We start from the raw sequence: 21,179 nt of genomic DNA, 5'->3' as shown, positions 1-21,179 counted from the left end.
CACTGAAGCGGGCGCGCATCTGCACAGAAAAGAACTGCCGCCCCGGGTCGCCCAACACTCTGCCTACCGGCCGCCCCCCGTCGGCGCGCGCGCGCACACGCCCAGCCCGGTTGGCTCGCAGACACGCGCTTGCTCTGCCTCCCCCGGCCGGCCCCCACGCCGCCACCACCCCCGACTCCCCCAGGGTCCCGCATCCGGAAAGTGAGGTGAGCAGTGACCGCACCCTGGTGCGGAGGGGGAAACTGCGGCACGAGGGACTTGGGGACGGGGAGGAAGGAAGAGACAGTCTTGCGGATGAATAGATGAATGGATGGGAAGGACGGACAGCTTCATCTGAGTGGTCCCTGGTCCCCTAAGACGCAGGAGCCAGGGGATCCACATGAGGGCTCCCAGAATTCTGTAGCCCCCTTGGAAATCTGGGAGTCGGGACTCTAGGTACCCTCCCCCCAGTCAAGGGCCCTCAGCCTCTAAAGATGCTCAGTCTCCCTCTCAACCTTGGGGGCCCAAGGAGGCAATTTCTTAAGTCCTCCAGGGACCCAGGCGTCAGAGCTCTCATCCAGACCGACTCCTTTGGGTAACCAGAGCCCCACCAACCGTGGATCCCAGACCCCTCCCAGAAAGCCCCGTCACCAGACCCCGGACCCCGGCGCCAGAGGGCCCAGTACCCCCTTCTCTCTCGGTAGGGACCTAGAAGTCCCAGCCTCCCCCCTCTGGCAGGAACGCTTGGGACAGGGTGCCGGCGCCCCCGGCCCCCGTCTTCCGGATCCAGGTGTCCCCCCTTCTCATCCCCCAGCTTGAAGCTTCGCGCTCGCGTCGCCATGGCAACAGGAGTCTATTTTGCGCTGAGAACACACAGCTCTCGCCGCAGCGCCCCCCCACCCCGCCCCTCCAACCGAGCTGAGTGAGAGTGGGGGACCCGGGAGGGAGATTGGGTGTCCGGGGTCGGGGGGGAGACACGGAGACACTCAGGGGACAGGGATCTGTAGACAGCAAACCTGACACACAGAGACATGCAGTCAAAGAGGTAGAGAGAGAGAGAGGGATGAGGAGGCCAGGGGAAGACACAGGATGTAGAGAGATGGGGCAGAGGGAAGGAGGGAATGCCGGCACACAGAAAACGGATTCAGGAAAGGGGACAGCAAGAGACGGAGACGTGGGACAGAGACTCAGACGCAAAGATGCGCTGAGACACGTAAAGAGACAGACACCATTAGGGATGAGAGACCTGCCGGCTAACCAAGGGAGGGGAAGTGGGAGGCGAGGTCCCGGGAGCAGGGAAGAAAGGGAGACACAGAGACTCCCAGAGACAGAGACCCAAGAAGACAGGAAGGCCCAGGGACCTGCGCAGGCCGTGGGGAGTGCGGGGAGGCTCCGCATCCCTCCCTCGATCCCCGCCTCCCGAATGGCGAGCCGGGGGCGGCGCCGGGTCCCCCGATTCTGCCTCTGCGTCCCGGAACTGGGATGCCCGCCCCCCACCCGAACCCCTCCCCTTCTTCCTCCGCCTTCCCGGTCCCTCCTGTCCGCCCCCTCTAGAACCTATATCGCGCCTTCAACTGCCCGCTTCCCACACCCTTACCCCAAACCCATCCTCACCCTGCTATTTCCAGGAGGCCCTCAGCCCCCACCCCGCCACCAACTGCGGACCCCTCTCCAGCCCCCAGCTGCTAAGATCTGGGCTTCTGACTTTTTCTGGGTCTCCTTCCCTCCGCAGCCCTCTGCTCTCCCTCTCTGGTTCTCTTTCCCTCTCTCTGTCTTTCCAACTGTGAACCCCAGTTCTCTGGGTCTTGCCTCTCCTCTGAGTATTTGTATCCCCCATCATATCTTGCCCTCTGGGTCTCTGCCCTCCGAGGTCTCTGTCCTCTTTTCCTTGGGTATCTATACGCCCTTCTCTCCATCTCTATCCCCTCTCTCTGAGTGTCTGTCCCCCTCTCTCTGGATGTCTTTCCCCCTCTCTATGGGTCCCTGACCCCCCTCTCTGGGTCTCTATCCCCCCCCCTGGATGTCTGTCCCCCTCTCTGGGTCCCTGTCCCCCTCTCTGGGTCTCTGTCCCCCTATCTCTGGGTCTTTATCCCCCCCCCCGGATGTCTGTCCCCCTCTCTGGGTCCCTGTCCCACTCTCTGGGTCCCTGACCCTCTCTCTGGGTCCCTGCCCGCCCCGGTCCCTGTTCCCCTCTCTGGGTGTCTGTCCCCCTCTCTCTGGGTCCCTGTCCCCCCCCCCCCGGGTCCCTGTCCCTCTCTCTGGGTCCCTGTCCCTCTCTCTGGGTCCCTGTTCCCCTCTCTTTGGGCCTCTACCCTCTGCCCAAGGCTTTCTCTCCCTGTCCTCCCAGGTCCCACCCTCTCTCAGACTCTGTTGCCAGGCATCTCAGAAGGCAACCCTTGCCCCCACAGCCCAACTGACAGGGTTGGGAGGGGCTGGGGCTGGGGGTGGAGTGTGGGGCACAGTGCTGTGCAGGGGAGCAGGTGGAGAAGGAGGTTCTCCAGGAACACAGGGACCGGGTGGGGTCTGCTCTGGGACCCCTCCTCACACTGACTCCCCTAATCTCTGTCCCTGCATATGATACGGTCAGGTCCTGGGCTGGGGTGGTGGCAAAGCCAGACCTCTGGCCCTGAGCTGCAGTGTGGGTGTGGTGCAGGGGGCAGGAACTTGGGGCTGGGAGCATCCCTCTCCAGCTGAAGGAGGAGCATGCCTTCCTGTGTGTGACAGCGGGATGAGGGTGGGGTGGGCAAGGCTGTCTGGGTGTGTCTGCTAAAGGGTCACAAATCTGTTTCCAGACTCTCCACCCCTGGGCACACACTGGTGCGTGTGCCTATGAGGCTGCGTGACTGTGGGCTGTGATATCTGCCACTGCATGTCCACCTGCAGCTGACCGGGGCAGGTCCCTGGCCGTGTTCCGGAGCTGTGTGTGCAGTCCCAGCGTATCGGTGTCTGAGGTTGTGTATGGGTCTTGTGCGCTGTGGGTGGGAATGCAGAAATGCATGGCTGTGTGTCCTTGTGGAGTTGTGTGTGTGTTGGGAGGAGGCTCAGGTGTGCCACCAGGATGACACTGAGTGTCCTAGCATGTTGTGTCTGGGACACTGTGTGAGTGTCCTATACTCTGCGTCACTGTGTGTATACAAGCTCTGCTGTGTGTCTGTGCACAGGGAGAGGAGGACCTGATCCCGAGTAGCCTTGTGTCTGGACCAGCTGCTGTGTCTGAGGTGTGTCTCCTCCCCACCTGGAGGTGCTGCCCTGCATCAGGAGGTGGGAGGAGGGGCCAGAAGCTATAGCACCCCCAATGGTAGAGGGGCCGTGTGTGTGTGTGTGTGTGTGTGTGTGTGTGTCTGTCTGTCTGTCTGTCTGGGCATGTTGCTGGGTCTGAGGGGACACACGCCACAGCTCCCCTGCCCCTCACTGGAGTTGTCAGTGGCCAGGAGTTGTGTCTCCCTGGGCATGTGCACGTGTGTACAGTTGGAAGAGACAGTGGGACTCTATTAGCTGAGGGAGAAAGTGTGTCCATGGAACCCAGCCAGAGGCTTGGCCCAGCGTGGGGAGTGAGCAGACAAACTGGCAGCCCCTGTGGGGCAGATGAGATAAAGGCACCCCGTGCTCCAAGGCAGCCCCCCAGCATCTATGATTTAGCAGGCAGATGGCACCCTTGTGTGTATTTGAAAAGGGTGCCCCTGCCCACAGATGGATGCAGCCCCACCAGCACACCTTAGGAAGGATAGCCTGGCTGGATTCCAGCCTCTCAGCCAGACCCCACTGCTCAGTGTACAACCTGCCCAACCGTACGTGGTAGCCCTCAGCGAAGGAGGAAATCCACATCACGGTGTGCAGGTGCACTTGGAAGGGGTGTGTCTGTGTACGTGTCCACCCATGTTTCTCTGCATGGGATAAGGCATCCACATTCTGGGTGGGGTTTCCCTGAGGCCCGAGTTCAAAGCCCAGCTGCATCACTTGGGCACTGTGGGGCTCGGGCAAATGATGGGACCTCTTGGAACCTCAGTATCCTCATCTGAAATGCGTACAAGTGTGCGTGTGTGGGCGGGGGGAGGGTGAGGAGAAAACCCACCTCTCACATTTCTTTCAACATCCGTCCACGAAGTAAATATTTATTGAGCACCTACTATGTGTCAGGCACTCATGCCAGGTGCTGTGGATGCCGCAGTGAACAAGACAGACAAAAATGTCTGCCTCTGTGGAGTTTCAAGTCCAGTGGGAAAGACAGGCAATAAGCGGTACACACGCAACATGACCAGGAGAGACGGGAGCTGAGAAAAAGTGGACGGTGTCTGGGTGCCGACAAGCGAGGGCCTGGAAGGCTCGCTGAGAGGCCGTGTGAGGGGCAGCTGAAGGAAGGAGGGGCAGACCAAGACCAGGATGTGCAGGAGGGCATCCCAGGCCAGGGAGCAGCAAAGGCAGGGCAGGAAGATGGGAGCACCTTGGGCAAGGGGCCCAGCAGAGCATAGAGGCCGGGAGAAGAACCGGAATTTCATTCTGGCTTGACAGGAAGCCTGCGGGCAGTCTGACCAGGGGAGTGGCGAGATCATCCGACCTCTGTAGGTAGTTTTTGTTCCTTGACTGGCTAAAAGACACATAGCATAAAACATATCATTTTAACCGAACAGCTCGGTGGCGTGTCATACATCCATCATGTGAAACTTACCCCCACTACCTGCTTCCAGAACATTTTCTTCTCCCCAAAAGGAAGCCCTGTCCCCGTTAACTTCTCCATCTGTCATCCTCCCCACTCCAGACAACCCCTCACTGGTTTGGTCTGCATGGGTCTGACTCTTGTGCACATTTAGTGTAAACACAACCGGATGACACGTGACCTTTTGTCTCTGGTTTTCCGTAACGTTTTAGGGGCTTCGTTGTGGAGAACACATCAGTGCTTCATCCCTTTTCACAGCTGAATACTAGTCCACTGCATGAGGCACCCACTTTTTGTTTACCCACTCATCAGCTGAGGGACACTCGGGTGGTCTCTGCTCGGGGGCTGTTATAAATCGTGCTGCTAAGAACGTTCGTGTTCTCATGTGAATGTCTTTTCAGTTCCGTGGGGCAGATTCCTAGGAGTGGAACTGCTGGGTCATGTGGTAACAACTCTGTGTTTAACTTTTAAGGACCCACCAGACTGCTCTCCCAAGTGTGCCGTGTGCCGGGACACCTCTAAGACGCCCGCCCCGCCTGTTAAACACAAGTGGAGGCGCCCAGCAGGCAGTCTAGTGGGGAGTTCGGGGGAGAGGCCAGAGCGGAGCTGCAAAGGAAAGTTGAGACCCATGTGGGAGGCGGTGGAGGCTGCTTGGGGCTTGGGATCCTCAGGCCCTATAACCCCCTCCCCATCCCAACCCCCGGCCATTTTTGATCATGTTATGGTCGCTAGATCCACAGGCACTCAATGGGAAGGAACAAAGGATAAAAATAATACCAAATAATATTAACCTCTTCCCACCCGCCCACTCCCTCTCCTACCCCATTGCACCACTTTCATTTCCTCATGGCTTCCTTCATGATTTCTTAGTGTTGCTTCATAATAGTTTTCAACATGCATCCCACTGATGTGTGTCTGTGTATCGGCTTTCTCCCCTCACCAGAATGCGAACCCTATAATGACAGAGGCAGAACTCCGTGGTTCATCCAGACGCAGTAAACACTGCTGAAGGAGCCCCTTCTGCCAGGCTGTTGCCATAGAAACAGCTGGGCAGATCTGCCCCATCTGGCCTCTCTCATCCTGCCGTTCTCCTTTCATATAAGGACAGCACCTCTTCTAGGCCAGGCGCTGTTCTGCCCTAAACTCGCTACACGTATGGAATTGGTTCGTCCTTCCAACCACCCAGTGACAGCCACGTCTTCCTTACTCCCATTTAACAGACGGGGGACCTGAGGCACGTGGGGACTTAGGTAATTGCCTGGCCAGTGTCAGGCACCTGACAAATGGTGGAGCTGGGAGAGGAACCACTGCTACCCTGACTTTCCAGCTGTACAAAGAGACACTTCAGACCTGAAAGTTTAAGAGTGTGTGTGTGTGTGTGTGAGAGAGAGAAAGAAAGACAGACGGAGACAGAGAGAGACTGAGGCTTGAGATCCCTTCATTATCAGACTTAAACAAAGGGAAAATAGCACTGAGTGGGGGAGACCGAGGACCATAGGTGTCTAAGCCGGCAGTTCTCAGCGGGGGCAACCATGCCCCCCAGGGGGATTTTGGCAATGCCTGGAGGCATCTTATGTTCTCATGATGTGGGGGAAGGTGAATGCTCCTGGCATCCAGCAGATGCTGCTAAACATCCTGCAATGCACAGGTTGGGCCCCACAACAAAGTACATTCTGTCCCCAAATGTCAGAGGTACCCCGGTTGAGAAACCCTGCACTCCCTCTTCCCACCTTCTGGTCTATAAACTCAGGTTCTCAACTCCAACCTCTCTCTCTCCTCCCCACCCACTCTTCTTTCCCTCTCCTTCCCCGTCTCCCAAACTCCTCCGTCTCCACAACCCCGCATGTGCCTCCCTTCATTGCCTCTTTCAATCCCCCAACCCATACAAACCTCCTCCCCACTCTGCCCACGGCCCGTCCTCCCCACGGCCCGTCCTCCCCTCTGCCCACGGCTCATCCTCCCCCTGCCCACGGCTCGTCCTCCCCACCCTGCCCACGGCTCGTCCTCCCCACCCTGCCCACGGCTCGTCCTCCCCACCCTGCCCACGGCTCATCCTCCCCTCTGCCCACGGCTCATCCTCCCCTCTGCCCACTGCTCGTCCTCCCCTCTGCCCACGGCTTGTCCTCCCCTCTGCCCACCGCTCGTCCTCCCCACCCTGCCCACCGCTCGTCCTCCCCTCTGCCCACGGCTCGTCCTCCCCACCCTGCCCACGGCTCGTCCTCCCCACCCTGCCCACGGCCCGTCCTCCCCACCCTGCCCACCGCTCGTCCTCCCCTCTGCCCACGGCCCGTCCTCCCCCTGCCCACGGCCCGTCCTCCCCACCCTGCCCTTGCTCGCCTGCCTCTCGCCTCTCACGTTCCTCTCTCCCTCACCGGCCTCCACGGTTTCTTCACCCTCCATCACATCTTTACTCCGGTTTTCGTCCACCGCTCTTGTTTCTTCCCACCCCTGCTGTCGCTGTGGACTTTCCAACTTTCCTCCCTCCCTCCTCACTCGCTCCTATCCCTCCGTCTGCCCATCGTCGTTTCTGGGCTCTTTCCGCGATGTCTGGACACTCTTTCGGGCTCCGCCATCACACCCACTGCCCCTCGGACCGCCAACCTCGGGTCACGCGTCCTCTCCATCCTCCCGTCTCCTGGTGTGTGTCTCCGTCCTTCTGCCTTCCTTTGGCCTGCCGTTCTCATCCTCTCTGGCCACCCATCTCCACATGTCTCCACCTCTGGCCCATCTTTCTCCCACCCACTGTTCCAGTCTCAGGTCTCCTCCCAGCCTGGCGGCCCCGTTCGACCTCCTGCGTGCCCCATGTCGGCCCTCCTGCTCCTCGGGACCCTCCTGCTACTGGCCTCGACTACCGGCCAGGCTGGGGCGCGCCCGTCCAACGCCACAAGCCCGGAGCCCCCGGGCCCGCTGCCCGCCCTGCTGGCGCACCTGCGGCGCCTGACTGGGGCGCTGACCGGTGGCGGGGGTGCAGCAAGCCCCGGCACCAACGGCACCAGGACCAGCACCCCGAACGGGGCGGGCGCGGCAGCACGCGCACCCCCTCCCGCCGAGCTCTGCCACGGCTACTACGATGTCATGGGCCAGTACGACGCCACCTTCAACTGCAGCACTGGCTCCTACCGCTTCTGCTGCGGCACTTGCCACTACCGTTTCTGCTGCGAGCACCGCCACATGCGCCTGGCGCAGGCCTCCTGCTCCAACTACGACACGCCACGCTGGGCCACCACGCCGCCGCCGCTGGCCGGGGGCGCCGGGGGCGCCGGGGGTGCGGGCGGGGGGCCCGGGCCCGGCCAGGCCGGGTGGCTGGAAGGGGGCCGGGCGGGGGGCGCAGGAGGGCGTGGGGGCGAGGGCCCCGGGGGCAGCACTGCCTACGTGGTGTGTGGGGTCATCAGCTTCGCCCTGGCGGTGGGCGTCGGCGCCAAAGTGGCATTCAGCAAGGCGTCCCGGGCGCCCAGGGCGCACCGGGAGATCAACGTGCCCAGGTGTGTGTGCTCGGGCCCGAGGGTGGGAACCCTGGGGGCGGGATGCGGGCAACGCGAGGCGGAGCCTTGGGGGGGGGCGGTGGATGGGGGCGCGGCCCGAGACCGAGGAGGCAGCCACCAGGGGCGCAGAAGAGAACGACTTAGGGAGATGAGCGGGGCGTCAGAATACCTGTGACTGCAGTGGCAGGCTATGGAGTGAGGAGGTAGGCTCAGGCAAGCATTCATTCAACAAAGATTTCTTGAGCACTTCCTATGGGCCAGGAGCTAGGGATACAGTGAACAAAACAAAATCCCTGCAGGGATGAGTAAACCTGGTTTTAATTCCAGGTCTGCTGCCTGCGGGCTGTGTGACCCTGGGAAAGTTGACCCACCTCTCTGTGCCTGTTTCCTGTCTGTACAATGGGGCTAATAATTGTTCCCCTCCCCAAAATTCTGCAATGAAGATTAACTGGGTTGATTCATGGCCAGTCCAGGCTCATAGCGAGCCCACAGTATAGGTTGGCTACTGTCATTATGAAGACGGTAAGCAAGCAAACACATAGGCAATATACTTTTAGATATTGATAACCACTGTGAATAAAATAAAACAGCATAATGAGCAGTTCCCTTGGTGGCGCAGTGGTTAACGAATCCAACTAGGAACCACGAGGTTGCTGGTTTGATCCCTGGCCTCGCTCAGTGGGTTAAGGATCCGGCGTTGCCGGGAGCTGTGGTGTAGGTCGAAGACAGGAGTCGGATCCCGCGTGGCTGTGGCTGTAGTGTAGACTGGCGGCTACAGCTCCGATTCGACCCTTAGCCTGGGAACCTCCATATGCTGCGGGTGCAGCCCTAGAAAAGGCAAAAAGACAAAACAAAAACAAAAACAAACAAAAAAACCCAGCATAATGAGTTGTGAGTGAGCTGGAAGGTGTTGTTTTACACGAAGTGGTCAGGAAAGGCCCCTCTGCGCAAAGACGTGAAGGAAAAGAGAACCGAGCATGTATCTGTGGGAAGATCATTCCAGGCAGAGGAAATCCTAAGTGCAAAGGCCCTGGGGTGGGGTGTTTGTGGAACAGCCAAGAGGCCCATGTGGCTGCAGTGCAGTGAATGAGGAGGAGGTGGAGAGAAGCAGACAAAGGCCGGGTTTATTCTAAGTGTGATGGGGGAGCCACTGGAGTCCTGAGCTCCTCGTGTCATCATCTGATTCCTGGGCTGTGTCTCTCGAACTAGACCTCAAGGGACAAGGGCAGAAATAGGGAGACCCGTTAGGAGCCTGTAGCACTGATGGTGAGAGATGGTGCTGGTGGCAGCAACAGTGGTAAGAAGAGGTCTGAGTTGGGATATATTTTGGAGGTCGAATCCACAGGATTACTAAAGGCCACGGAGAAGAAAGAGTCAAGGGTGATTCTAAGATTTGGGGTCCCCTTTTTGCTATGGAAAAGGGAGCAACAGGAATAGGAGAGGACCCAGGTTCAGGGTGAGATAGGGCCACAGGGATGACGACGTGGGAGGGACCACAGCAGGCGCAGGTCCCAAGCGAATTGGGGAAGGGCGCTTCAAGTGGAAGTGTGGTCCTAGGGCGGTAGGTAGGGCCGGCGGTGCTCAGATGGACATTAGCAAAATGCGTGGCCGGGAGGCGAGAAGCGAGCTGAGCTAACAGACACCCCCGATGGTGCCAACAGGGAGAGGAAAGAGGCCTTCGACCTCCCTTTCTCCACCTCCAACCTCAGTCCCCAGGCCACTGACCCTCCCTCTGCCACTTCTAGGGCTCTGGTGGACATTCTGAGGCATCAGGCGGGGCCTGGGGCCCGGCCAGACCGGGCGCGAAGCAGCTCCCTAACCCCGGGGGTCGGGGTTCCAGACAGCATGCCCCCGAGGACACCCAAGAACCTCTACAACACCGTGAAGCCCTCCAACCTCGGTGAGTGGGAAGCGGAGGCTGCCTCTGCCTCTGCCCTCGGCCCTCGCCCCTCGTCCCTGTAGTCCCGCCCCCCGCAGGTGGCTCCACCTCCCACTGCCCAAGCCCCGCCCCAGCCTCTGCTTCCCTGAACCACTGCGGCCAAAACCTGTTCCCGGCAACGCGCTGGACTCGGCAGCGAGCCAGACCTCCCCGCCCTCCTGTGGACCCTCTGAGTTGGCGCCATGGGTGCCACGGTATTCTTTTTTTTTTTTTTTTTTTTTTTGTCTTTTTTCTATTTCTTTGGGCCGCTCCCGCGGCACATGGAGGTTCCCAGGCTAGGGGTCGAAGCGGAGCTGTAGCCACCGGCCTACGCCAGAGCCACAGCAACGCGGGATCCGAGCCGCGTCTGTGACCTACACCACAGCTCATGGCAACGCCGGATCATTAACCCACTGAGCAAGGGCAGGGACCGAACCCGCAACCTCGTGGTTCCTAGTCGGATTCGTTAACCACTGCGCCACGACAGGAACTCCGCCACGGTGATTCTGAGTTAGATATTCTCGGCCCCTGCACTTGGCAAACTCGTGTCAGACCCAACAGCCAATGACACACAAGGACACACTTAGCAATTGACTTAAAACCTGTCAGGAGCCAGATGCCTATGTTCAAATCCTAGCTCTACCACGGTGACCTGAGGTAAGTGACTTCATTTCTCAGGGCCTCAGTTTCCTCATTCATAAAAGGAAATCATAACAGTACTCACTTCACATTATTGTTGTTGTTGTTGTTATTACTACTTTGTCTTTTTAGGACCGCGCCTGCGGCATATGGAAGTTCCCAGGCTAGGGGTCGAATCCGAGGTACAGCTGCCGGCCTACACCACAGCCACAGCAACACCAGATCCTTAACCACCTGAGCAAGGCCGGGGATCAAACCTACATCCTCGTGGATCCTAGACAGGTTCGTTCCCGCTCAGCCACGATGGGAACTCACTATTGTTATTCTTGGTTTTGTTTTATTTTGGCTGCAACATGTGTAAGCTCCCAAGTTAGGGGCTGAAATCGAGCGGCACCTGCCAGCAGCCAGATCCTTAACCCACTGTGCCAGGCCGGGGATTGAACTCGTGCTGCCCAGAGACAGCGCCAGATACTTAACCTGTTATGCCACAGCGGGAACTACCACATTATTGCTGTTCTTTAGTTTATGGCGAGTGTATCAGTGGGGGAAGCACAGGCAGCTGGAAGAGGGCTGAAAGGGTCTCAATGGGTGTGAGGGGAGGAAGCTCCCTAGGAAAGTGGTGTTGGAGCCGTGGCTGGGAAGGCGAGGGGAGTTTTTTGGGCAGGAGATCTGAGTGGCTGAAGCAGCGCTGTGAGGCGGCCAGAGCTGAGGCTGAGGAGAGGGTGGGCAGAAACCCCAAGAAGGGTCTCAAGTGCCAGGCCGAGCTGAGCAGCTCTGGCTTTGTCCTGAGGGCCATGGGGAGCCACTGAGGAGTTTTGAGCAGGAGAGAAACAAAGTCAGAAGTGGATGGAAGAACTGTTTCTCTGGAGCCCATATGAAAGGACAGGGATGAGAGGAGGAAGGAAGGAATTTGAGGCAGAGAAAATATCATAAAGCACCTGCAAAGGCCCTGTGGCAGAGGGAAGCTGGACTCATTCGGGCATTAGAGGGAAGTAGGGCTTGAGGGGAGGGATGGGGGATAAGGCGGCAGACCTCAGCGGGGCCTCCAACGCTACGCCTGGCTTAGACTACATCCGTGGGTGGTGGCAAGACAGAGGAGCCGGGGCAGGGGCAGGGGCACATGTCAGGGGCACCACGGTGGGGCTGATCTGGGAGATGGGCTGGCTCTCTGGTCATGATGATCCAGGGAGGAGAAGCAAGTCAGGGCAAAGAGTAGGAGGCAGAAGGGACCACAGCTGGGGACAGGAGTGGGGATCCTTCCACGAGGCCAGGACAGCAGAACCAGCTGGGGGCAGACAAGGGCAGTGATGCCACCTCCTCTCTCGGTCCCCACAGATAATCTGCACCACAACTACCTGCACCTCAACGTCAACAGCCCCAAACACCATGCTGCCACGCTGGGTATGGACCAGGGCAGGGCTCCTTCCCTTCCACCCTTGCACTGAGCTGGAGCCAGCTGGTCAGGATAGAGCAGGGGGGTGAGACCCTGTGAGGTCTCAGTTTTATGCCAGAAATGGTCATCTCTCTCTCGGGGGGTCGGCGGTAAGATGCATGGAGCGCACCCCTCCAAGCCTGGGACTGGGCACACAGCGGGTGCTGAACGAGGGCCTGTTGCCCCTCCTCCTCTGCCAGCCAAGAGCCTGAGGGGTTGGGGGTAGTGAGCTGAGGAAGCTTGGATTGGACTGCGGAGGTAAGGGGCACTGGAATCCCAGATGCCTGACGCCCTAAGGGGGCTGGGGGCCAGGACCACTAGGTCTGAGGGAGGAGGGCCTGGACTGACCCCGGCCATGCCCCTCTGCCCCAGACTGGCGAGCCATCCCGCCGCCCAGCCCCTCTCTGCACTACTCCACGTTGTCCTGCTCTCGGTCCTTCCACAACCTGTCCCATCTGCCCCCGTCCTACGAGGCCGCTGTGAAATCTGAACTCAACCGCTACTCCTCGCTCAAGAGACTGGGTGAGTTTCGGGAAGGGGAGCTGCGTGGGCGAGGGGGAGGGGCCCGGGCCTGCGTCCAGGACCGGGGACAGTGATTCAGTCGCCTTCCAAAGCTTTTCCACCCGCCCTTAGGTTTTTCTCCCAAGTTTGTTCCAGAATTATCTGAGGTAATTTTGCATCAGAAGTACTTGCGGTGCTTTTTTTAAAAAATGCAAATCCATAGTCCTTCACTTAATATCTATTGTAGTCATCAGGACTTGTATTTGCAATTAATAGAAATATAACCAAACAAAGATATTTATGCAGCTTTGATCATGGAAGGTCTATGGGCCACAAGCTTCAGGTGTGGCTGAAACCAGGTGCTCAAAAACCGTCTCTCAGCTCTGCTGGACAGTGGGATGGCTTCAGTTTTAGACATAATCTCCCTTTGTGATGGGAGATGCTGCTCTGAGAATTTTCAGGCTGCCATTCCACCAGGAGAAGCGTCTCTCCCAATTGTTCCAGCAAAAAGTCCCAGGCCTGGATCCCACTGACCTAAAATAGGTCACATGCTTGTCCTGGAACCAATCGCTGGGACTCTGGTTGGCTCTTTCTGGGTCAGTGGTCCCATCCCTAGCAGTGGCGTCCCCTTCAAACATTTCAAACTGAGATCCACATTTAGAAATGATTTTTATGTTATGGCCCGTGAAATACATACACATGCACGTTTTAGAATTACAGCAACGTTTTCAGACTTGCTGTTATGGGCATTTCAAACACGCTCAAGAGTAGGGGGCTGTGAGAGGAACCCCCATGTTTACATCACCCAACTTCAAGAACGGGCAGCATTCTGTTAATCTCGCTTCCTCCACCCCATCTTTCGGTGGATTATTTCAAAACAAATCCCAGATTTCAATAACACACAACTGAAATTAAAATTTTATGAATGACACTCACCCTTATTCTCTTACAATGAGACACTTTCTGAAAATTTTTCTATTCTATTTCATTTTTCAAAATGCTGGCCACAACCCACAAAACAGATTTACAGCCCCCAAAACTGACTTCATAACCTCTTCTAATCTCCAAGTCTGAAAAACCCTTGCTACAGGATGAAAGGGAAAGACAAGTGGTTCCTCAACAGAAAGAGCTGTTTTTTGTTTTGTTTTGTTTTGTTTTTTAGGGCTGCATCTGTGGCACTCGGAGGTTCCCAGCCAGGCTAAGGGTTGAATCAGAGCTGCAGCTGCCGGCCTACAGCACAGCTCACAGCAATGCCGGATCCTTAACCCACTGAGCAAGGCCAGGGATTGAACCTGAGTCCTCATGGATGCTAGTTGGATTTGTTTTCCGCTGAGCCATGACAGGTGCTCCCAAGATCTGGGTTTTACTCCCAAAGGAAGGGATGCTCCCAGGCAAAAAAAAAAAAAAAAAAAAAAAAAAGAAATCCCCCCTTATCTGCCACCCTAGCACTGCAAGCTGGGCCCGGGAATCTGCATTTGGGGTAGCTAGCTAGGTTGACTGTTCTGACTGGTTAAAATCGTGCCCCTGCCCAGGCTAATGACCAGGAAGTTCAAGTGATGTCTAACGTCCCTCTGGGGGTGGGAGTTCGGTGCAGGGGTGGGATGACCCAGGGGAGGGGACAGGTTCTGGGCTGGCCAAGGACCCATCTCCATGCTTTCTTCCCTTCTCCCCCAGCTGAGAAGGATCTGGACGAGGCCTACCTGAAGCCCAGGCACGTGGCAGAGGTGCCCCGCGGGACGCTGCCCCTGCACGCTCTTCGGCGACCTGGCACAGGGGGCGGCTATCGCATGGATGGCTGGGGTGGTCCTGAGGAGCTGGGCCTGGCGCCTGCACCCAACCCGCGGCGTGTCATGTCCCAGGAACACCTGCTGGGCGACGGTGGCCGGGCGCGCTACGAGTTCACACTGCCGCGTGCGCGCCTTGTTTCCCAGGAGCACCTGCTCCTGTCTTCCCCTGAGGCCCTGCGCCAGAGCCGCGAGCACCTTCTGTCGCCCCCGCGCAGCCCAGCGCTGCCCCCCGAGCCCACCGCCCGCGCCAGCCTGGCTGCCTCGCACTCCAACCTGCTGCTGGGGCCCGGGGGCCCCCCTACACCGCTGCACGGGCTGCCTCCGCCGCCTGGCCTGCACGCACACCACCACCACGGCCTGCACGGCTCACCGCAGCCCGCCTGGATGTCAGACGCCGGCGGAGGTGGGGGCACACTGGCCCGCAGGCCCCCCTTCCAGCGCCAAGGCACGTTGGAGCAGCTACAGTTCATCCCCGGCCATCACCTGCCCCAACACCTGCGCACTGCCAGCAAGAATGAGGTGACTGTCTGAGTGTCTGAGGCTGGGCTGGGGACTTGCCGGCCGCAGCCTCCCCGGCCCCCATCCCAGCCTGCATCCCCCGACACACTCCAGGGGCCAGAGACCCACATCAGTGGCGGTGGGGTGGGGACAAGGGCTGCCTCTAAGGACACTGCTGTGGATGAAATCGACATCAAAGACAAAGCCTCCTTCCACGATGTCATGGCAGACAAGATTCCTCCTCCTGTGTCCCTTTGAGGCCAGGCCTCCTTCCCATGACGTCCTCACAGAGGAAGAGGCCTGTACGCGAGGTTATCCCGAGCGAAATGTCTGGGTTTATCATGTAGACAAAACCTCCTCCCCGCAAGGTCGTCACAGAGGACTAGGCCTGCCCTTAGTTCGTCACCGGGGCCATGTCTGTGTCCCATGACCTCATCCCAAGACTTCCTCCTGTGACATCCTAAGAGGAACAATGCCTTGTCCTATGACCTCATCCCGAGAGACAAAGCTTCCTCCCCGTGATGTCACTGCACAGACAAACTGCACCTTTATGGTGTCATCTCTGGCATCAAAAGGCCTCTGTTGGCATCATCATCACCAGGAGAATATTTTCTTCCAGAGAAGATGCCTCTGTCTATGATGTCACCACTACAGACAAAGCCATCTTCCTGGGACACGTGACAAGGGAAAGCACCTCACCAACTGTGTCCTGAGACATAAGGCCTCCTCTCTATGACACCATCACAGGGACTCTGCTTCCTTCCCGTGATGCCATCACCAGAGAGGGTGCCTTGCCCGATGATGTCATCAGAGGGACTGTGCCTCCTCGGTGTCTTCACCACCAGAGATGACAGCCCGCTTTGGGAATATCTCCAGGATGAGGCCCCTTCTTCAATGTCGCCACCAGACTCTGCCTGCTCCGAGGTGACGCCTGAGACACATCCACTGCTGCTGCCATGTCACAGAAAGGCAGGGCATGCCCAGAGCCCGTGGCCACCCTGGCACTCACCAGAGAAAGTGCCCTGTCCTGAGATGTCAATTGAGGGATGTCCTCACTGCAGAGGCCGCCCCCTGCCATCCGCAGAGGTCTCTGCCAGCGAGGACTGTCCGTGGGTTATTGGCAGCAAGCCTCCACCCCATCTGAGGCTCTGCCCCAAGGCCATGACGTCATCACCAGAGACACCACCTGCTCCAGAAGGCCATCACTTGTGGTGGCATCACCAGTTTCTGCCTTCCCCTGACCCCAGGGACATGCCCTACAGGATCTCCACCAGACACTCCCCTAAAGGGAGGTCTGGCCATGGGTCCCACCCCTGTGCAGTGATGCCACCTCCTGTTAGACTCCTAGAGGGCAGCACTCCCAGACTGGCTTCTCCTCCTAAGGCTCACCAGGCTCCAGAGTCCTGGAATTCAGAGGTGACCAAAAGGCTGGCACCACTTCTCTCTGCCATAACCACAGACATCAATGCCTCTGTAAACAAAGTCCTGGCCTCCTGTTGGGGGGTGGGGGGAGGGAGGGGTATGCCTGCTATTGATCAGGCTGATGACATCATCAGCACCACAAGACTTCCACCATTCATGATGGCATAGTACCTGGCGTCAAACGTTAACCATGCCTGATGATGACATCACTTCCCAGGATTCCCTATGACCTGTGGTGTCTTCATCTCCCAGGATCCACCACAAGTAGGGTGTCATTCTCTTCCAGGATTTACCATAACTATAGTGTCACCTTCTCCCAAGGTTTGCTATAGTCAGTGGTGTTACCATCTTTCATGATTCTCCACAACCATCGTGTCAGTTCCCAGGATCCACACCAAAACCACTGTATCATCATTTCCCAGGGTTCACCATAGCTAATGGTGTCATCATCTCCCAGAATCCACATGACCAATGATGTCATTACTTTCTAGAATCCATTATCACCGATCGTAACATCTTCTCCTAGGAGCCACCAGCACTGGTGGTGCCACCGTTTCCCATGGTCCCCCAAAATTGTGGTGTCATCATCTCCCAGGATCCACTTCAACCATGATGTCATGCTCCAGGATCCACCACAGCCATAGTGTCATCACCTCCCAGGATTCAATTCAGCCATGGTATCATGACCTCCCAGCATCCATGACAGTCAGTGGTGTCCCAGGACCCAGACACTCAATAGCATCAGCACCTCCCAGGGTCCGTGTCAACCATAGTGTTGTCATCTTCTGGGATCCGCCCCAACCATGACATCATCATCTCCCAGGACCCATGACACCTAAAAGGGTCATCATCCCCCAGGGTCCATGTCAACCATGGTGTCATCATCTACTGGGTTCTACCCCAACAATGATATCATCTCCCAGGACCCAGACACTCAATAGCATCAGCGCCTCCCAGGATCCATGTCAACCATGGTGTCATCATCTACCGGGATCCACTTTAAATTGGTGTCATCATCTGTCGGGGTCCAACCTAACTATGGCATCGTCATCCAGGACCCAGTGATGTCCTCACTTACTAGGATCCACTTAAACACATTTCACGTATCTTCATCCTCCAGGATCCATCGTCTTGGGAGCAAAGGACCAAGAGAGCTGTACTTCAGTTGTCTTTTGAGGTCATCTACGGTTGTTCCCTTAAAGGGAAGCAGCACAATATACATCATTTTCCCAGTCCCTCAAGAATGGAGTGGGGTGGGGTCCCTCTGAAGACGTCATCCTACTGTGGCCCTTCTTGATAATGTCACTGCCTTGCTCCTGGACTTAGGCTGGTGCCGGCATCAACCCCACCACCAACCTGGCCTTGGCCAGCCCCCTATCATCCCCTGGTGAGGGCACCCTGGCCCCTCCTGATAACTCACTGCCCTTCACCGAAGCATCTGATCGGGGACAGGGTCAACCCGGAGACCTCTTAAAATCACCAGAGGGGCTGTCCAGCCCTAGGGCAATGTCACTGCCCCTTGCCCAATCCCTGTTACCTGGATCCCCCCCCAGAATAGCACTCCACTGGCTTGGGCCAAACGCTCCCCAGAGACCCCTTGTGGGCTGGGCCAACAGCTGCTGACCTCCCTAGGGCCTTCAGTGTGTCCTCTGCTGGCCTGGTCCTGGGGCAGACACATCTGGAGAGCCACAGCCACCGCCAGCGCAGCTGTGAGGGCAGAGTGGTGCTCTGTGTCATCCCAAGGTGGCAGAGAAGCCGCACGCTCCCCTTCATTTCCCCTCACACACTGGGGAGCCTCTAGGGTTTCGGGAATCCAATGCACAATTTGCCCCCAATTCTCTTTGTACATAGCCATGTTGGAGGGGCGGCCATTCCCCCACTCTTAAAGGGCTACATGCCCCCTCCCCCAGCCCCCAGGGTAAGGTGGAGGGGGCTTCTTTTCCCTCCTCTGGGCCGTCCCCCTCCCTTTCCTGTCTCCTCCCAGATACTGGCACCTCAGTGCACCCCTTCTCATCAGGAGCCTGAGGCAGACAACAGGACCTTGCCTCCACCACACTGAGGAAACTAGGGGGTTACCCACAATCTACCAGAGCCCCAGTGCCAGTTTGCCAGTTCTTCAAGTCCATGCTTACAGCTGCCCCTGTGGGCTCCCCCAATCCTTTCAAGGGCCTTTCCATGCCCAGCACCCCTACAGCAGACTGTGACTTCCCCCAAAAGGAGCCGGCTTGGGCACCTACCCAATCCCAGATCCCTTCCCCTCTGTTCACCACCCCCAAGGAGCACTCAGCTTTCTCTACCCCCCAGAATTGGGGGGATTGGCCTTTCAGCTTTTGTGTGCCCCTCCTCAACTTTCTCTTTCCCAGCCCAGATTCCAGGTATCTCATCCCCTTCCCCCCATCACTTGGCACCGGCTGCCTGACCCTGGGGCCTGACCTCTTTCTCAAACAAGCCATAGTGGGTAGAAGTCTCAAGGGAGGGTGAGGAAATAAGCACGTCCTGCCAGATCCCCTTGATGCTTCTGGAGTTGAAACCTCACCATCTGAGTCTCCTCCCCTACCTCCCGGCCCACCCACAGCCTTGTAAGTGCATACAGTCTTGCACACACACACACACACACACACACACACCGATTCTGGCACGGGGGACACAAACACACACACACACACACACACACACACACACACACACACACACACACACACACACACACACCGATTCTGGCACAGGGGCAGTGGAGGGCCGTCCAGAGAATATAAACAATTCTGGAACAAAAGACCTTCCACGGCTCTGCCTCCTCCCTTACTCTCCCCACCTATTTGTCCCAACACTGGACTCTTGCCCCAGTCCCTTGGTGAGGACAGCCAGCCGAGCTGCAATTTGGGGTTTTTTTTGGTTTTTTTTTTTTTTGGAATAAACAGATGTTTTCCTCATCCTCAGTCTCAAATTTTACTGTTGGGAAATGATGGGTTTCCACATTTACACTTCCAGGTCACTGGGGAACTCTTTTGTGGCCTGGAGTGGGGGCAGGCAAGCACCTGTGTCTTTACAGGTGGTCAGGTGCTCTGGATGTCATCGGGCAAGCAGCCAGGCATGGGGGATACATCTTTTGGTCCTTGTTTGTTTTCCTAAGAAGCCCTCTTCCCTCTGAGCATGTAAGAATTTGTTTGCAGAGTCTATTGTATTTGAATTCAGGGGCTGGATATTACGGGGCCGGGGGAGCGGCATGTTTCCTGGGACTACGGTTAACAAGGTACCACACACTGGGCAGCTCACACAGAAATGTATTCTCGCCCAGGGCTGGAGGCTGGGCTGGTTCCTTCGGCGGCTGTGTGGGAGAGGCTGACTGCACCTCTCCTGGCTGCTGGTAGCTTTGGCAATGCCGGCATTCCTCGACACATCATCTCTCCTCTGTACGTGTCTCCTGGGCAGAATGTCCTCGTTTTACAAGGACAGCAGTCACCACAGCTCAGGGTCCACCCACAACGACGTCATCTGCAAAGGCCCTATTTCCAGACGAGGTCATGGTCACAGGTCCTAGAGGTGAGGGCTTCAAGATAGTTGAGAAGAAGGGCACGATTCCACATATAACAGGGAGTGTGATGGGATACAGATTGTGTGTGTGTGTGTATGTGTGTGTGTCTTTTCTGGGGCCGCACCTGTGACATATGGAGGTTCCCAGGCTAGGGGTCCATTTGGAGCTGTAGCTGCCCGCCTACACCAGAGCCACAGCAATGCCAGATCCAAGCCACGTCTGCGACCTACACCACAGCTCATGGCAACGCCAGATCCTTCACCCACGGAGCAAGGCCAGGGACCGAACCCGCAACCTCATGGTTCCCAGTTGGATTCGTTAACCACTGCGCCACGACAGGAACTCTTGGGATACAGTTTAAGTGTCAGTTCTTATGATAACTGGGAAGTGTTCTTCCCATGTCTCTCCTCCCACCCAGTGCATTAAAATATTTGCACAGTGACTAGAATCCCCCATTTGATCTCAGAAATTGGCTCTAAGGCTTGGTTTTATGAACTTAGGACAGCCTTCCTCTAAGAGCACCTAAGTGTTTGTTTACAAACTGCAGGCGTGCCTCGCAGCAAAGCGTTAGTTTGCTCATCCCTCTGGGTTGGGTGGGTAGAGCATTTCAGCATCGACCTTATCACTCAGAAAACCCCTTTCTCTCTAGTGCATTTGAGTGTTTGCTTCCCAGATATAAGATTCTATCCCGTATCAGTCAGGGTTTTCCAGAGAAAGGGCACCAATGGGCACACGAGTGTGTGTGCATGGGTGCAGATTCCAGTTGAGGAACTGGGTCATGTGACTGCGGGGGTTGGCAAATCCAAAGTCTGTATGGCAGGCTGGAAACTTGGGCAGGCCGGAAACTTGGGCAGGCCTTCTACACTGAGGCAGGATGCGTCCTTTTCAGGAAACCTGTTTTTGCTCTTACGGTCTTTAACTGATTGGACGTGGCCCACCACGTGATCTAGGATACTCTCCTCTCCCCTCAGCCAACTGTTGGTATTATTCACATCTACAAAATGCCTTCACAGGAACACCCAGGCTGTGTCTGAACCAAACACTGAGCACGGCAGCCTGACTGAGTGGACACACAAAAACTAACCCTCCTTGCAGGGAACTGCTTGCTGGAGGAAGGAGTGTGGCTGGAAAAGCCTCCCACCCTTCGGTGCAGTCCAGTGCTCACCGCTGGCTAGATTTCACCTGCTCATGTTCATTTGTTTGACTGTAGATTAAAGGGGCGGGAGGGGCGGGCAGCTTCCAGTGCTGGTGTTAGGATCACTTCTGAAATGCCCTGCCTGGTGCCTGTGAGGGTGGTTTGCCTATTCTTAGAAATCGCCACTCTCTGCTGGAGGC

At 57.2% G+C, this 21,179-nt stretch overlaps 2 protein-coding genes across 4 annotated transcripts in view; one reads left to right on the top strand and one right to left on the bottom strand.

The window, feature by feature from the left end:
* ZNF628 (zinc finger protein 628) overlaps window positions 1–21,179 on the bottom strand; it is a 66,170-nt gene that overhangs the window by 35,868 nt on the left and 9,123 nt on the right. The window lies entirely within an intron of this gene.
* Window positions 94–19,242, top strand: SHISA7 (shisa family member 7). Of its 2 annotated transcripts, XM_084962160.1 has the most exons (6): window positions 94–206; window positions 7,385–8,115; window positions 9,861–10,015; window positions 12,008–12,073; window positions 12,477–12,626; window positions 14,280–19,242. In XM_084962160.1, the coding sequence occupies exons 2-6, from the start codon at window positions 7,436–7,438 to the stop codon at window positions 14,921–14,923; spliced, it is 1,695 nt and encodes a 564-aa protein (XP_084818286.1). In that variant the 5' UTR covers window positions 94–206; window positions 7,385–7,435; the 3' UTR covers window positions 14,924–19,242. The 2 variants fall into 2 exon arrangements, with proteins under 2 accessions (XP_084818286.1, XP_020950695.1); XM_021095036.2 differs by lacking the exon at window positions 12,008–12,073.

This window comes from Sus scrofa, chromosome 6, assembly GCF_054392235.1.
Source record: "Sus scrofa isolate SSC_HxYL_T2T_F1_AM1 chromosome 6, Sscrofa_HxYL_maternal_Yorkshire_Landrace_v2.0, whole genome shotgun sequence".
Taxonomy (NCBI): domain Eukaryota; kingdom Metazoa; phylum Chordata; class Mammalia; order Artiodactyla; family Suidae; genus Sus; species Sus scrofa.
This window is presented reverse-complemented; position numbering and strand designations above follow the sequence as displayed.

Bases quoted from the DNA above. Each gene is read 5' to 3' on its own strand.
- SHISA7 (XM_084962160.1), top strand. From the start codon at position 7,436: ATGTCGGCCCTCCTGCTCCTCGGGACCCTCCTGCTACTGGCCTCGACT. The intron at 8,116-9,860 runs GTGTGTGTGCTC...TGCCACTTCTAG, and splicing joins CGGGAGATCAACGTGCCCAG to GGCTCTGGTGGACATTCTGA. The intron at 12,627-14,279 runs GTGAGTTTCGGG...CTTCTCCCCCAG, and splicing joins CTCCTCGCTCAAGAGACTGG to CTGAGAAGGATCTGGACGAG.